This window comes from Strix aluco, chromosome 15 (genome assembly GCF_031877795.1).
Source record: "Strix aluco isolate bStrAlu1 chromosome 15, bStrAlu1.hap1, whole genome shotgun sequence".
NCBI lineage: Eukaryota > Metazoa > Chordata > Aves > Strigiformes > Strigidae > Strix > Strix aluco.
Genome location: NC_133945.1, coordinates 5708184 through 5726604, shown reverse-complemented (window position 1 = coordinate 5726604; position 18421 = coordinate 5708184). Strand labels below are relative to the sequence as shown.

At 45.7% G+C, this 18421-nt stretch overlaps 1 protein-coding gene across 4 annotated transcripts in view; it reads right to left on the bottom strand.

Annotated features, from left to right (window-relative positions):
* Positions 1-18421, bottom strand: part of MGRN1 (mahogunin ring finger 1) — a 56232-nt gene that overhangs the window by 25449 nt on the left and 12362 nt on the right. For all 4 annotated transcript variants that reach the window (XM_074840344.1, XM_074840341.1, XM_074840345.1 and 1 more), the window contains exons 4-5: positions 13267-13413; positions 1539-1656 (exon numbers count right to left, since the gene is read on the bottom strand). In XM_074840344.1, the coding sequence (XP_074696445.1) occupies positions 1539-1656; positions 13267-13413 (265 nt within the window). The remainder of the gene's footprint in view (positions 1-1538; positions 1657-13266; positions 13414-18421) is intronic.

Below are 18421 nucleotides of genomic sequence, written 5' to 3'. Positions count from 1 at the left end.
CTCTGCAGCATCTCTCCCTTTAAGCTGTCAAAGGGACATGAATTTAGTACTCAAGTTAAAACCTTGCTGGCAGGAATAAAAGTGAAAATTAAGCTGCTTCTTTAAGATGAAAGGGATCTGAGCTCCTACTTTCCAGCTCTCTCAGACGACAGAAGGGATTGAAAAGCAGCTCTTCCAGGCTTTTGTAGGCTGAACTTGTGAAATCATACATTGGCAGAGAAGCCAAGACATCAGGAGACCAGACTCTGCAGGCTCTTGGTAACCGCCACGGCATTTGTTAAGGCACGGGACTGATTATAGTTGTAACTGTAACTTCAAGACAATAGCTATTCAATCTTTAAAAAATACATGAAAGATTACTTTTGTTTGTTTCTTTCTTTTTTCTTTTCTTTCTTTTTCTTTATATAGGTAGAAGTACCTTTTTTTCTTTCTCAATAGGCAGAATTATCTACCAGGGTTCACATACACAATACTCTTATACAGGCTTGGGTCAGGAAATGAACACTATCAGTGTTGACCTAGGAGAGGGGTCCACAGGAACAAATATATTAGCAGTAGTTATAGACTGCTCTGCATCAGAAATCTCTTACAGCAATTCTGCACAGAGCAGGGGAAAGACCAAGGCCTCCCTGCCCTGCATCACGTGCAGGGGAAGCCCTTGGGCCAAAGCTCAGAGGCTCAAGAAGTAGAGAGTTATTGCCTGGGTTGGAATTTTGCAAAGATACCAAAATTAATAGGACTCCACAGATCTTGCTATGTAGTAAAAGCCACGGAGCTTAATTAAAACCAAGCCCTCGTCTGTTTGCAGTTATGGGTTAAACTAAGAGGAGGAAGGCATTCCCTTATTCAGCATTAATTCCCCCGTGAACTGCCCCAGAAGGGAGAGTATCCCCCCACAACACTGTACTGCTACACATAATAATGCAGGAATCTTCTAGACCAGTGGTCTCCAAACTGTTTTGACTATTCATCCCATCAGTAAAAAATTTTGAGCACGTACTCCCAATATATGTATATCTATTATTTATGAGATATATACATGTACTACTGAAGTTCTTCCCACACCCCAATAAATTGTCTTGCACACACCCCACTTTGGAGACCACTGTTCTAGAGGACCAGCCAAAAAAACCTCCAAAAACAACCAACACCAAAACAGAGAGATCAAGACAGACATTTGTTCCCACGAGTTCTTTGGCTGGCAGGGAGAGGAAGGCTGAGGAGTGGCGGGTTCCTCCAGGAAGAGCTCCAATTCCAATCTCTGCAGTCTCCCTCCTACAGCAGATGTTGGGATGCCAGCTGATCAGCAATATCACAAGTCACTTCTTTGGGTTTCCTTCCCTGTTTGCCTGACCCACCTGCCAAGTTCCCATACAGTGTTCATACCTGCTGCTCCCAGAGCCCCATTCATCTCATACCCACAAAACACACCATGGCAGCTGGGAGAGGGTGTCTTCCAGCCATAACTTCATGACACCAAAAGGAGCTTCTGGGACAACATGGTTGTGGAAAGAAGGGGACACTGAGAAGAGACTTACCTCATCATCCTTCCAGTCTGAGAAATCAATCTTGAAAGAAGGCAGGGAGAATTGCTGGCTTACCCCTCTCTTGTAATGAACTGTCTCCGACTGCAGAGAGGGATTCTTTGTGCTGTATCTGAAGAAAGGGGGGAAAAAGAAAACTTGCTTTAACAAATGATTGCTCTCTGCTAGGCTCTCATTCATTCACGCTTGTCCACCTTTCAGGAATCACAAGTGGCAGCTCTAAGAGGCAGAGCTGGCAGGGGCTGGCAGCCATTCAGTGGGGACACAAAAAGGGAAGGGAACGGTCAAAGCAAGAAGGTGAGCACAGGGAAGGGAAAGCAGCACAGACAGGCAAGGTCTGATTGGATCCATACTGACCTGCCTGGAAACACTGGGTGTCAGAGGAGTACGGTGGGGTGCGGCAGCCTGCCAAAGGCTAGCTTACTAAATCCAGGGCCTAGGCAATGCTGGCTTTCAGCCCAGCACACAGTCTTATTTTTTGCAGGAAACCCAGGAACAACGAGCAACAATCTAACAGTGGTAACACACAACCCAACACAGCGCTGAAAGCTCTCCCGTGCCTCTGCGGGACAGCTCTGTCATGAGAAATGCTGCTTGGCTCGCCACCATCCTGGTAAGCAAGAGCCATTCCAATTCACTCCTCTGCTCCCCATGTGCTTCCCCAGAGGTGCTGCACTGCTACCAACACCACCAGAGAGACACCAACCAGTCTTCCACAGTGGCCACCTAGAGAAGAGTCACGATGTTTCCACTGTCTCGAGGCCCAGCACTGAAACACCAGCACTGCCAGGCTGGGATGAACATCCCTGGAATGGGACCACAACTACCATCCACCATCTTCTGCACCAGTGCTGTCTGTCCCAAGAGAGACGTTTCACTGATCACTGACCATCACTACAGACAGTGTGATTCACAGTGGGCTTCAGTGGCAAAACAAGAGCAAGAAGTTTTCACCCCTTTCTGGAGGGTGATTTCTGAGCTGGATGTGCACAGCCTCTCACTATGTCAATTCTGGCACAAGAGAGGATGCATCAAACTGCAAAGAAGGGTGGGAACATCTGAAGCTATTTTTATCACCAAAGCCTTTGTTGTTGAGCTAACAACCGTGTGTTCAGAGCATGTTGACAAACCAGAGAGAAAGTGAGAGATCCCTTGCCCAAGAGCTTACGCTGCAGAAACAACAACCTGCCCCAGCACAGTGACGAGACAGGTCTAGCTCCAGCTCTGCAAGAAAGACTTTAGCCAGTCACAGCAATGTGATGTTATCTCTTCTGCACATCACTTCTAACCATCACTTCCTAAGCAGAGATTCACTCAGTGAGACTGCGAAAGCACTGGCCTCCAGCCACTGCACACTGAACAGCTACAAGCTTGAAGCCTTGTTGACTGCTCAAACTTGATTACCACTGTTCTTGATCGACCAGGCAGCCCGGGGACAAGCTCCAGGGACAGGTGTCACATTAGCACCAGGAACTCTAGGCTGAGTTCTTCCTTAATTCAATTTGGGATATCACACAGGATCCCCTGACAACCAGCTCCTCAGATTTTGCTGATTCCATTTCTCAAAGAATAACACGGGCAGTACTACCGCCAGCCCTGCGAAGGAGACAACACCAGAGGAGATCAAGGCATTTGATGCGACTGATTCAGTACAGAGTCCTGTCAAGCAGAGCAGTTAATAGCGTGCAGAGAGGCAAAGAAAATAGAATCCTTGTTTGAAAAACAGGATTCTGTACTTTTGAGGACATTCAGCTGTTCTGAAACACAGGCACAGCTTACAAATCACTAGGTACGTAAGCAAAGGTTGGAAAGCAACAAGTTCCTTCAGCCTAGCTACACTTTGTGGAGGAGCGCAGCACCCCAGAAGAGTATGGAAATACAAAACTTTTCTACATCTGATGTAATGCCTTCTAGTTTCTGTAAGCAAGGAGTAAGAGGGCTGGGCAGCTCAATTCCAGAGGGGATAAAGCAAAAACCGTGGGGAAAAGCCCAAGGGCAGAGTCAACCAAGAACTGCAGAACTGAACATCACACCAGAGATGTGAAGACTGGGCTGGAGGATAGCAGAGGTGATTAAAGAGGACATGCCTGAACCTTAAAACTCAGCTTTAAGCAATGCTGTGGAAACTTTACACTCAAGAGCTATAGCTCTGGCAGCTACCTGCTGCCAGAGTGCAAGAGTCTACAGAGACAGCAGGTTGCCCTCCAGGCTCAGGCCAGCCAGCACTGTAACACAGAGCCTTAAAGCATGATGCATTTTGCAGCTGAAGGTATAAGAACCTGGATACAAGAAGCTGATGAATATTTAATTCCTCTCAAACCCAAGGAGGAAAAACCAGGCTCCCCACTGACACAAACCACTGCCTTTCTCTGGAAAGCTAGTGTAGTTCCTGCACCCTCTGAGGATCCAGAAGGCTTATCAAGTGTCACACAAGATCCACGATAAATTCTGGAAGGCCATGACATAGGCCAGGTTCACCACGTGCACTCTGCTATTCCTGCCAAGGCAGGTGCATTGTGCTATTTATGACAATACCTTACCCTCAAAGACCATTCTGTACTGAGGTGAAATTGTGCTGCTTTACTAGGTCTCACTCCATCCTTCGCATTTAAACCATGGTGTAGGAGATCAGAATGACAGGTCTTTTATGTGTGAATTACAGAGCAAGCAATTGAGTGAAGTTTTATTTACTGAGTTGTCAAGCACAATGAATAGAGCAAGCCTGTATCTAGCTCCTTTTGTGGCACTCTCAAAGCTTCCCAGCTCGGCAGAAAGGCACAATTCTCCTTCTACAGCTGGGAAAGCAGGGGATGGAAGAGTGACTTATCTAAGGTGACAGCAAGTCAGGACCCTACTAGAAATAAAGTGCGGAGGAGAAAGTGGAGGTCAGAGACTGCCTGGATGACAAGCACCACAGCAGCACTGGGAAAGGGGTGTAAACATGCTGATAACGAGTGCCAGGAAGGCCAGACGACCTGCACTTGCAGCCCAAACCAGTCTACAACGGCAAAACAAGTAACACTGTTCTAAAGAGGATAGGGTAGAACAATACTTGCATAGACTTGCTGCTCTCGCCACCCCTGAGAAAAGAAATAAACCAGGTACATAGATTTTCTGAGCTGAAGATTATGACAAAAATATCAAGGAGGCTTCCCCAAGTGAGCTTTATGTCTTGGACTGTGTGGCTGCCTAGCCCCCATTGCCAAAACACGTGTCAGCCTTGGATCTGAACACCCAGACAACACTGGAGACCTCCAGTCAGCAGCCAGTGCCGAGGCTGCTGAGCACCAGTGGGCCAAGAGCCTGGTGAAATCCCTGGGAGTGCTGGTGATCCCAGATTGTCACAGGATCGATCATTTTGCTAAGGTGATGCACAGCATCCACCACACAAGTACCCACTCCTCATACTGCACAGGAGGACAACTTGGTAAGCTGTTACGAAGCAAGTATCCTGCACATTAGTGTCTAAGTGGTCTCTACCCATCCCCAGCCCTTTTGGTTGGCATCTGCTGTATTCCTAAGTCTTCTACTCCTTGTCTATGCTGCTGTGGGCCTACAGCAAACAATAGTGGAAAAATTCTGTAGAGCTGTGGAGATATGTTACAGAAAAAGAGCATGTATTAAGAATAAAGGATAGCAGAGAAGCAATGCGCTGCCTCTCCCTGCATGAAGGCTGAAATCTGAATGTTTGGGCTGCTATTTCTCAGACTGCACTGGGCCAAGTCTCCATCCAGATGGGAGGTCTAACAAAACCACCTTGCAATCAAGAGCAGCTCAGGACAATGGAGAAGTGGGGTCTGTTCTATTAGGATTGGACCAAACAAGTCCTCAGTCACATTTTTTAAACCTGCTTGTTTGCTCAGGTACCCCTGACAGCATGAGAATCACCAGCTGACTGCAGCTGCAAGCCCTCATCTTGTCCTCAGGATTCATGCAGCCCACTTCCTCCTGTAAGCTCTTTGACACACCTTTACCCCCACAAAACAAAGCTTACACTTTGCACTGACTCCTTCCTCCCCCACATCAAACCCTTCCACCCCCAAAACCAGCTGTGTATTGGAGAACCAGCAGATGAGAAGCCCTGTGGCTACAGCACAGTGATTTTTGAGACAACAAGAAACAAACTAAAATTACTCCCCAGTGTCACTCCTCCACCATCAGCTGAGAAGCACTCACTGCCTGAACAGAGAAACTCAGCCTGTGGCTCAAGCAGGCTTCTCCCTGTACACAGTCCAGACTTGCTACCGGGCACCTGTACACCTTAAGTAGCTCCCAAGCCATCAGTGGCCTGCTAGTGTTCAGGAACCTCTGGCTAAGCAGAGTTAAACTTCTGTTGCTACATGCTCACTGGAGACGCAACACGAATGTGTTTCCCCCTCTCGCTCATTCCTGTTCAGTGCCTGGGGAAGTTCTCAGCAGGGCTCCAGTCCCAATTCATGCAGACTTCTTCACTGCTGCGTTCCTCATGCTCAGCTCTGCTGAGGCACTGGGGCTGCCTTGGACAGACAAAAGATGGTTCCTGTTACCACAAGCATGCTGGGACCCCTGACTGAGAAGCACCAAGTGAGGATCCTACCCAGTTTGCCTCAGAGTTACACAGAGCACTGTCCAGACCCCATTTCTCAAAGAAAAGCAGGATGCACGTAGCAACGTGGCCCCAAGGTACTGTTTTTGACTAGTAACAGCTGAGAGACAGTTTGCGCTTTGAAGAGCCTGTGGACAAAACAAGAGTCCTCCTTCTTTAGTAACAGCTATGCACGTTGCATGGCAATTTGCAGTGAACTGAGGACAAGGCAGAGTTACTGAAGGCAGAGTCACATGAGAGCTTTAAAGGGTACTTGGGAACCAATTCTTCACTGCTGCAGGCTGGGACTGCCTGGCAGGCTCCATGGCCACTTACAGGTGATGAGGAGGGAGCCAGTCATGTTCTGCTGGTGTTCAAAGGGGCCAGGAGCAAGTACACTGGCCCCCCTCCCTCTCCCACCTGCACACTCCCCCTTCATTTTGGGCCAGGATCTTACAGGTCAGCTTTAGGGGAAGAGGGAAGTTGAACAAGTGTCTCAACTCAAAGTGATTTTTATTGATAAAAGAAATACTACCAAAATACAAGAAGGCCAAAGCCCTGGGTCTCAGTCAGAGTTAGGCAAGATCCAGCCCAGAGAGGGTCGCACACAGAGTTTGGAGGTTGGTGCACTGCAGTCCCTGCCAGTCTTTTCCTCCCCTCCTGCTTCCTCCCAGGACTGAGTTTCCACTCCAGGCAAGGAGGAAACCTTACCACGCAGCTGAAACCCTGCTGCCCATATCCCACTCCAGCACCTGCAGAGGTCTGCCTTCAGCTGCTGAACTTACTGGTGAGAGCACCATGCTCATGACTCCAACCAGGCTTCAAAGCTGGCAGCTCCAACCAGGCTTCAAAGCTGGCAGCTTATACAACAACTACACAGAGAGGCACAAGGGCCAGAACTCTTATTAAAGACAGAGGGTTTGTCTGCTCAGTGAAATCTCCAGAATTTAGCTTTCCAGCCTGTGAACTTTGCACACTACAGCATTCCCTTGGGGACTGGTGTCTGCCTGGATCAAAGCAGGCTTTGGCTGTAAAGGCTTGTGCCTAGCAAAAAACAGCACTCACCTCTGATTTCTTCACACAGAAGAAATCTCTCTGCACAAAGAATTCATATTAATCACCACAGTCCACAGCCAAAAGCAGCAAGAGCACCTTTCAAAGGCCCTGAACAGACAGAGGCTATTAAATAACCAAAGAAATACCCGAGTGCCTGTGTCTCTCCTACGCAAGCTTTAGTGAAAACAGCCATGCGCTGAGCTACCCGTTTCAGTTGGATTTCATTTTGTGAACCAACTACTCAAACTTCCACATGCAGACAGAATATATAATCATTGCAGTGTCACGTCCACCGTCAGCTTAAGAGACTGTGATAGGATGTTTGCAATGAATGTAGCAGGCATTGCAAAACAAACAAGGAAATGAGATTTTTTTAAAAAAAAAAAATAAATCCAGTACACCCATTTGTGCATCAGCAACACAAACAGCACAGCCCTGAAAAAGGGCAAGGATTCCAGAGCTAGACTGACCTATTTTCATTGTGTTTTCTCTTTATAATGAGAAAACAGAGCTTGGCAACATTACTAGATACGGAAGAGAACCTTTTCAGTCCAAGAGGAAGATCTTTTTTCATAAGAATGGGCTGCAAAACTCAAACCTCTCATGTCATATTTATCATCAGCTCCTGATCTGCCTGGATTGTGCAAGTCTTTAGAGCTGGCTGTTTTAAGTGCTTCCAGCTACAGGGCTGGTTTGACTTCTTCCCCCGAGGAAACAACCGCTGCTGTCATGTTTTAACTACACAATTCTTCCTGCTAGTCAGCAGGATACCTACAGCTGGAAAAGTCCCGGGGGCCCTCCCAGGAACAGGCTAATAGTGTGCATGTCAAGGCTTTTGCTAGAAAAGGAAAGGATGCATTCATAGAGCACACACAAAAAGAGAGCATGAACATCTCTGCAGCCTGCTCCAAAAAACATACCTGTCTCCTAAACCAAAGACATCTAAGGGTACGAACACATGAACCAGTTACTGCAGGAGAAGGCAGGCTACAAAACTGGGAGTCCTTCAACTATCCTCTAGGAGCTGCTGAGGAGTACTGCAATGTGAAGTACCCCCTCACTTATCTGGGGGAAAATTACATGCTTATGGGCAATCACAAGTCAACATACAGCTTGCACACCTGCATGTTTGTGCCTCCTATATGCTAAGGAAGAGATTCTCATGCCATTTAGACAGGGCCCATCCTGGTCACCCTTTGCCTTTTGGCCAAGATGGCTGAATACTTCCTTGCTGCACATGCCGATCACCTCCACCACAGGCACAGAGCTGCCTCTCCAGCTGGCTAGTCTTAAAACCCAGTTAGCATCATGGATTCTGACAGCAAATTTCTCTTTGCAGGACATTTTTGAAGCTGACAGGTATTGCTGTGCCTCAGTGATACCAAGCAATCCAAGGCTTGTCCTCACGGGTGAGCAGTCAAGCTGTTATGATGGTTTCCACAGCCAGGGTATTCCCTGCTTTCTACCCAGCTGCTGGGAAACTGAAGCCAAAGGAAAAGACAAACTGAGAAATATCACTCTCTCCAAGCCAGCCAGATCACAGATCAACTCCCCAAGAGCACACCCACCACTAACCAGATGAGAGCGGATCCTCAGGGAAGAGGCTGTGTTAAAGCTCACTGGGGGGACTACCACAGGAAACAGAAGCACAGCGGAACAGTTTGCTGATTTCCAAAACCAAAGAAAATGGACACAACCAGAAAAATAAATAAAACTGCAGATATCAGTGGTCTTGAGCTGTTCAGAGGCAGGTAACTACTAATTCCATGCCATTAAAGAGACTCTGGACATAAGCAGATCTGGTCTCTGTTACCCCTGGCGTAATGCACTAGCTGGTCCTCTGAGAACTGATGTGTTTTACTCTAAAGAGTCTTTAGGCTCACCACAAAGTAACCAGGCAAAAGATATCCAGAAGATAAGAGCAGCAGGCCCCTCTAGAGTTAAACTAATTCCCATTTCATCCAAGAGGCTTCTACAGATATCTGCACTAGCACCAGAAACTGCTGGGTACCTTCCCCTGGGCATGGGCCTGCAGAGGTGAAGACACCTCTACAATCACCAGTAGCCACACATTCGCCTTCTCCAGACTTCACTGGTCAACTGCAGTCCCACAGCAGTGACGATACAGCTCCCTGTGAAACTCAGAGTTCAACAGTTCAGGACAAGAGGCAGGCAGCAGTTGGGAGCTACATGTTGCCAAGATCTTGGCTGGGAAACAGTATAGCTGAGCACGATTACCTGGGAAAGTCTGCTGAATGCTCCGTCGAGACAAGTTAGGACAGGCAGCACATACTGATAAAGCCACCAGCTTTTAAATGGAGCCCAAACAACTCCAGGAGGAAGCTTCCTGGCTTGCAGAGAGAAAGGCTTCCCTTTGGTCATGGAGACCAGCTAATGCTGAAGGCTGGCCCACAACACACAGAGCGTGGTGGCTCTCAGATGAGCAGAGGCTCTACAACAAGCAATGCCTCTGCTCAGGGAGAGCCACCTTCCCGCCCCTCCCTCCTCTCACCCCAAATTGTATGAACATAACAATGTTCCTAGCAGGAGTTTCACATGAGCAGGAGCGCTGATACTATCAGGATCAGTGGTTGTTTCAGCAGAGAAGCAAGAATAACTTGTTTAGCGCTTCTAAGGAGCCATGCTGCAGGCTGGGGACTAGGAGAAAATTTCTGCTTTTGACAAGGGTCCAGAAAGTTTCTCCCATTTTAGGATTTAGCATCAATTTAGGAGAGTGGAAAAAAAAAGTGTTTTGTTTTAAAGAGCATCTTCTTCCCAATCATGTGCTGGACACAGCAATAGAAAAAGTTTTGAATTTCTACACAGTGCAGCTTTTGCACATGCTTGTTCCTTGAATGTAGCTGTTAGCACCAAAAGAAATTGAGAAAAAGGAAAAACTACCAGCCCAGGCAGGGGGAAACTGCATTCCTATTAGCGCACTAAAAATGCACTCGTTCCACTTAGAGCTCTAAGAATGCAGCCCAGATTTTTTTTTTTTCCACTAGAATTTGAAAAGAATAAATCAAAGTAATTATAGCACTGCCCTTTCAGAATTGCTTTGCAAAGCTGAAATCAGAGCTTCAAAAGGTTTTTACTAGCAGCCAGCAAATCCAGAGAAGCAGAGATGCTTACTTCGGGCAGCTGCACTAGCCCCAAGACGTGCTTCATGAGCCACTTTCACATGGAAAAATAGCCTGGGTTGAATTAAAGCAGCTTATAAAGTCTATATTTGTATCTCACTTCCCCCAGCCCTTATTACCTACACATCTGCATGAAATCAGGATCATGCCTTTCAAAAGGTTCCCTGGCTTCTGGTGCAGCCCCCTACACGCCACACGTACATATAACATATATTGTCCAAGCACTCCAGAGCAGAGACAGACAGTTCATCACTCCTGTACTATGGGGAAATTAAAGTATGATTTATTAAATAAAAGGCCAACAGTGGAAGCAAGAGCTGGCTCCGAGTGCTTTGACTTTTCACATAATGGTTTAGTGCACTGGGGACTGCTGCCACCCTAGCAAGGCAGCACGGTGTCGTCAACTACTTTTCGTTAGTGAGGTAATGATTGCTGACTACTGATCCTGGTTTCGTGCAGAGGCAGGTAGGATTCATGAACAAAGGCTTCTTCTCCGCCATCTGAACAGAGATCCGTCTCTCAGTGAACCATGGACAGGGTGGATTAAAAAATTCATATTTAAAAAAAAAAATTTCTTTGAAGTTGACAGTTGTGTTAACTTTCAGAAACTCTACCTAGGAACTGTTCAAATTAAATTTAAAAAGCAATTAGGTAGTTCATGTTTGCTGCATAAGCTTTAAAGAACAGACAGCAGCACTGGTGACAGTCACTGGCTTAGTGCATGGCACTAAATTTCAGTAAAACGTGTTCTTAAATGAACCAGAAACTGTGTTTTCCTCCTCCAATCAACTGACAGAGTTCTGAGAGGAGAGCTACTAGTTACAGAAGACTGAAAACACACTCTGTCCAGAAACAGTTATATTTGGTAACTATAATACTTCCATTAAGCAATTATTATTCAAGGCACAACTTGACAAGACGGTCTCTTAAGAGTCCAACACAGAGCAGTTTAACCAACAAGAATGCTACACTGCTGGTCTCAGGTGATTCAGCTGCATTTCCATCCCAACACAGCTTGGTTCAAGACAGGTTAAAAATAAAACGTGTCTTTTCTTTTTAGAATAACTTTCTTTTTTTGCCATTTTGACATAACAAAATGCAAAACTAGGAGTCTGAAAAAATACATTTTAAACTATATGCATATTCTTTACAGATTTAAGCTCTTTGTAAAATGTAGCACAAAGTCTGATACAAAGCTTACACTGAGTTGTAAATGCAAATGTTGCATTGTTACCGACCAAGCGACAAGTTCTCCTTAGAGGTAAGCCAACAAGTGAATATGCAAAACAAGATTAAAATCAACATCAAAAATAAGACTTGCTGATTTAAGCCAAGGCTGAAGTCTGGCAATGTAAATACATCCACCCTGGCCATAAAGGCCCTCAGTTCTTCCCATTAGCCCACAGATGGTTTCCTTCTTAGGTCAAAAAACAAGGAACACTGCAGGGCAGCACAAGGGACACTGGCCACCTCTCCATGTTGTACCTGTATTAGGAAAAGAGGACTTCAATCTCCAAGGCTGCCATTCCAACACCTTCACTAGCACTAAATTCACAGGAAACCTAAGGACTTAAGAGACAGAACATGGAAATTTTATCAGGATTTCTAAGGCATCCTGCTGCATTCAGCTCTGCTCAGGAAAAACTGGACCTAAATAGAAAGTGTTTTCAGAGTTTGTCGAGAGATATTTTTCAAGCACTTAAAAGGAGCTAATTTATGACCTCCCCAAAATAAAGGCAGCCATAGGCTTCAACAGAAGAAGAGAAAGGGCCTAAACAAAAATTCTGGATCGGGATATCCTCCAGTTTGGAGGAATGCACATCTGGATGGGAGCATTGAGCTTTTCTCATTTCTAAAAACACACTGTTCATTGATCATTAGTGGGATGTTTATACTTTGCATAAAACACATAAGCCATTTTATGATTTGTCATACAAATTTCTCCCTGCTGAAACCTCTGCAGATCCCTTCAATAAAACATAAGTTTATCCCCAAATCCAGAGCACCACTGCAGAAGCCGTCAGCACTACGTGCACAGAGCCGCTGCTCAGCCAAAAGCCTCTACTAGAGGAAGCCAAGAGCTTCTGCAGCCTGAAGCTTCCTTTACCCATAGAATAAAAAGAAGTCTTTGTCCCATGGCCATCGGAAGCCTGCCGTAAGGTATCAGCAGCTCACGTGTACCCAATTCACACCAGGGAGAGCACGTTTCAGCCACCTTAGCTCTTACTACAGAGAGGAAATCTTTTGTAGTCTTATGGGATACACTGTTGATTGGAATGGTTTAAATGTGCCGATTAAGATAAAAAGGTTTTGAAATCTGTAGGGATGCACTACCAGGATATGAGAAAGACTCCACAGATGATGTTTTGACCATTCTTTCCACAGCTAGTCAAAGGCTAATATGTGTACTGGGCAGGAAACAGACAGGGTTTCAAACAGCAAATCCTCCTGCCAGCCTGTGTTGAGGTGGTCATTTATCCCAAATGGGGCTTTGGGCCTCAATGACACACACTCGCTATGAAAATGTCAGACTGAACTTTTTTTGGTGGCCCAGATGCTCCCATCACAGGGAACACAGAAATCCAGCAAATTAGGTGATCTGGAAAAAAAACAGGTAGTATCTGAAGGGAAGGGTGGTTGTTTTTTTTAATTTCATAGAACATCTTGCTGACAAAGCATACAGCTGTGAGTTCCTCTCCTTTGCTGCACACAGAACGGTTTCCCCACACCCAAAAAAACAAACCAAAAAGGGAACAAGAGAGGATATTGGCTATGTGGGGGAGAAGTGAAACTAATATTCAACATTATCAGAATTTATAAAAGAAAACACAAAAAGAAGATATTTCCCTCTCCATCATCTGTGGCAGCACTGCCCTTGGGGGTGACTAACGAGAGATATTTGACAGGCTTATCACCTGAGAGCTCCTGTGCCCCTCCACATGCCCACAGGCCCAGGACTTACACTGCCATGCCACCAACAAACTCTTCTGTAGCCTGGCAGTAGATTGTGATGGCAACACGGGCATCCGCATCAAATGTGAACTCCAGGCTGTACAGGACTTTCTGCTTCCCATTCTCCTCAGTAGGACTGTCAACATCATCTTTATACCTGAAAGACAATACCAGAGGATTAGAACACGTATTTATGAGATACTATCGAGATCACTCTGGAAATCAAGACAAGAGTATTCCAATCTAGGTGTTCTGCGCAGTCAGGGCACCATGGACTTCCACCTGGGGCTTCCCAGATTTCCACTCTTTCCTCTGAGGAAGGTTCTTCCAAGATTTGACTGAAGTTGTTAAAGTGAATTATGTAACAATGGTGTTGAGTGATCTCACCCAGCCGTACAGTGCCAGGACACAGAATGAGACAGGAAAGTGAACTCTTGAATGTCAAACCTTTAGGAGAAGAAACATTCTCCTTCCTTTTAAATCTTCACATTAGGCTCAGTATTTGGGCTGAAGAAATCCTGCATGGGCCCAAGAAGTCTAAAGCCTAATTCTTTTAACTCTGTAAATGAAATGGCGCATGACAGGCAAAAAACAAGGTTTCTGTAACACAAAGAATTCCTGAAGCTCAAGAAAAGGTACCTCCAGTATCACACAAGATGATATTCAGATCAGAAAGCATCCAAATATAGGAACTTCAAATACCTTTAAATGTACAAATCACCAACTAAACCTTTGATGCTGCTAACGACTGAAGCTTGCACACATTTATTGTATGAACAAAAATTAACACATTGAACTGCGTAACAGATGCATGATAACTCATACAAGAATGCATTTAAAAGTTATATCAATTAACAAAAAAAGTGAGTCATAACTTGGCTATGGGCTACCATACAGCTGGATCCCACTGGGTGACCGCCACTGCCCAGTACTACTGCTTCTCCCTACTGCTGGAAAAGGCAGGTAACAAATCTGGTGAAGAAGGTGGTATGAAGCAAGCTCCAGGGCAGCCAGCTATGGCCATGGGCAAGCTGTGAGTTACGGCGTGCCAGGAGTGGCCAGGGAGACCAGCAGATCCTGGAACAAGCAGCCAACGCAACACACCATGAGAAAATCTTCCCTGCCTTGAAAGGCAGTGACAGACAGAATGGAGGTGATTCACTGGCAGGGCAGAAGCAGATTCTCATACATAAATTCAAATCCCACTGTAATTCTACCACTGTAGGTACCACCGTTAGTTCACACACCGTGTAGGAATGGTGAATGCAGCAGGTTGCCTTTGAGAGGTGTATAACACTACTTGATTTGCTGCCCAGCTCCAGCCTCACTTGTCTATCGGTATTACCTTAATTGCCATGATGCCTGGGTCAAAGCCAAGCAGCTAAACTATTCAGGAAAAGCTTGGCACCATCTCCAACTTCACAGTATCAGTCGGCCTCTCCCTTCATTAAACAGCCTCGATGAATATGCTGCACTGTTGAAAATACTCAGAAATGGGCTAGGCATACCTCCATAATTCAATCTAAAAATTGTCAAGGGAATCCTTATTTACTGAGTTCACTGAGATGTAATAACTGCTGCCTAATTAAGAGAGTTCCGGCATGAATTTTACTTAACACCACACTGAACAAGAATGAAATGTTCAGCTTCATCAATTTAATACAGAAGGTGCAAAATAAAATTTAAGAGCAGTATAATCAAATACCTAACACACATACTCATACTAATGTAACCCTAGTGAATCACTATAGCGTACACTTGCATTCCTGTCTGAAGGACTCGGAGAGCTCCAAACAAAACTTTTGCCAGAGCTTCACCTAGGTCAGAACAGCAAATCAAGCTAGAATACACCCAACATGCTAGTATAAAAAAAGACAAGTCCCAAGAACTGAGAGTCTGAACATCTCCAGCAGCCTGGATACAATATACAGTACAGAGCAAGATGGTATTTTCACATATGCTAGTTGCATTCAAAGAATAAAATCATGGCACTTAAAGGCCATAAACAAGAAACACTCTAGCCAGCAACACAGGTTTGCCTAGAAAACATGGGGGTAGCATCAATGTTTTCTGCTGGACTGACTCAAGAACACAGATGGCAACAACGCGCTCACAAGTGTTGTGTGTGTCCAAGAAAGCAGCAGCCCAAGCTTCTGCAAATTACCTCTTGTTGCACTTCCCTCCATTGATCCAAGGCTGGCAGCAAAGGATCCAGGCTATGACACATTTGCCACTTCTTCCAGAAGAAGTAGGGTTGGGGAGAACCAACACCCCTTCCAGGCAAGCACCGATGAAGGCTACGTCATAGATCTATACTCACTGCCTATATAGTAGGTATTAAAATAGAGATGTCTGGCACACGCATGAGTTAGAGGTCAACAACAGATCTAGATACCTGTAATGGCCCCAAGTAACAAGGTGGGAGACCTGGGGGTGGGGGCAGATCACACAAAAGCACCATGTTATTAGTAAAACCATTGCCCGCTTTGTCTTCTCAGTGAAGTCATACAAAGCACACAGGTTCCCAGATCACCCTCCTGCTCCCAACTTCACGTCTGCACCTGCCAGCACTCAGAATTTGCTTCCATCCTCTCAAGAAGAAAAGGGGTTAAACCTAGACTAGACTAGATCTGTTGCCCTGGGAAACCACTGAGGTGCCACTACCAACTGCAGTGCCTGGAGAGAAGGCTTCTGGAGGATGCATCTGTTGGGAAGTAGAAGTGTCAGAGCCCTGTCTGCCTGGAACAGCATTACTCGAGCAGGGGGCAAGGTGTATGTGCCTAAACAGTGACAGTCACAGCAGGGCTGTGTACACATCTTCCTGTTGCAACATGCCTGGTGCTGGAGCTTAAGAAAATCATCTGCCACACAGCAAGGGCTTCAGGTGAGAAAAGACTGCATAAGCAGCTATGCCAGCTGGTAGCTGGACCAAGGAACAAGCAAGGACTATTTTGGTGCATACTTGGAGAGGCAGAGACATCTCATGTTCCATCTTAAGGTGCAGAAATGGTGGGATGTAACTTCAGGGGAGTAACAAGACAAAGTCACACATTTTGCATTCCTTCTTTCTTAGCAACAGATGTGGCAGACAAGAAGGTGGATCAGGAGTGGTTCAGGTGGTTCAAGAGCTCTTCTGTCTCCACTGCACTTGAAGTTTACAGTGTACATTTAGTCAAGCCCTACAGACAGTGTTGATGTGAGGTGGCCACAGATGCATGCACAAATTTAGAAACCAGTGACTTCGCCAGGTGTGCCTTCCGGTCATGCACACAAGTCAATCACATAGCCTTCACAATCACGTGTATAGAGCAGAAGAGACTGACCACCTTTGAGAACAAAGAGCTGATCCAATGTTATGATGAAAAAGGCAAAGCCGGATGACCAAGGGAGCTGAGGCCACCTGGTCTGACATCACTTCTGGGTAAAATAATGGAAATGCTGGAACTTTTTGTTTGTCTGTTAAAGAATTAAAAGATAAAAATATAATTAACAGCAGCCATGACAGTTTTATGAAAATAGGTCGGGTAAAACCTGATTTCATCCTTTGAGGAGGTTAAAAAGTTTGACCAACAACTTTGTAGACATGCAGGATAAATGCTAAGGATTGCTTGACTTAGTATTGTGAGATACGCATTACAACACTGTTAGAGTAGGCATTAAATGAAGTAAGAACTAGCTGACATCCCTATCAGCACTGACTTTCATGGGGGGACATCACCATCATCAAATGGAGGCTTTCCTATTTGGGGCATCTGCAGAGATCTATACAGTTTAATACTATCTATGGCTGCCGAGCAGGCAGTCCCAGCACCCTCATCCTCACCAGCTCCACCACAGGATGAACAGCTCCAAGGGTCAAGGTGTGCTGGAGAGGGAAAAAATGGGACTTCCCTTCTCTCACTCAGAGGGACTCACCTGTCTCCCCTCAGTCCCTATCATCTGCCTCGCTCTCAGGCCCTTACCCAAAATGCTCTCACTACTCTCCATGATATTGCTGCTGCTTCAGACACATTCCCAATCACCACAGCTGCTGATTCGTCCAGCACTTTTGTTCCATGATGCTATCCAAAGCCCAAAGCTCACACTGAAGCAGAGAGGCTGTCCCAGGATACAACTCTTCCTTGAAACATGTTGCCTCACAAGTTGATCCTTCTCCTGCAACTGGAAGTGCTTTCCAGGGAAGAGTAAAGAGCCAGTAGCAGCCTATCAGGTACTTCAGCTCTGAAATAGAGCTTCTAATCCAGGGCCAAAGGAGGGACAGACACAAGGCAGTCTTTTTCTGTTAGTGGTTAACAGCAAAACTCATGTTATCCTCCTCTGAGGTTCAGAGTCTCATCCTGCTAGTAACGAAGTACTCACATGACGTGTTGAAGACTCAGAACTTCAACACCAATATCCACAGGTTTATTGCTTCTCTCCAAAGCTGCTGTAAACATTCAGGATTTGGCAAAGCTCAAAATTTTGTCTGGTCAGAGCTGGGCAGGAAGGCCAGCATGGACATTTCCTCATGTTTCTACAAAAAGCCCTATACTCCAAATTATGGATCAACACCCTCTTTACAGGTGAACAATTAATTTTCAATTAAACACAAGGAAAAACAAAATGCTTGTGAGGACTTTACCATCAGAACCTACTTTATACCTAGACACTCTGCTCAGTATCATTTTATCTGGTGAAGAAAGTGGTAAATTAAACTTGACTAGCTCTGGAAAGGATGTGCAAGCCTCAGCCACTGGTTGCGAATAAGCCAAACTGGAGAAGGCACAAAGTGTCTTTACATGTACAGAGGGAGAAAGGAAAAGCCTCTAGTCCAGAACAGTAGAAAAGCATGAGACAGAATGTGCCATTGGGGACTGGCCATTAAAATCTCATTTTGGGTCTACATCAGTACAAAATTAAATAGAGCAATGTTGGCGGTGGCGTTGTCAGCACTAACACCACAGAAGCAGCAGCACAAGAGTCTGTGAGAGCTCACGAGGCAGAGAAAGAACCAATAGTACCAGGAGTTAGACAGATGCAAACCTAGACACTGTCAAGGTGCATGGACATTTCAAATAGTCCAGAGCTGCAACTCTGCTTGGGGCACCGGACGTGTAACCACAGCAAGCAGAGCGACAGAACTGTACATACTAAACCCCACCAACTCCATTCACAGCAAGGCCTCT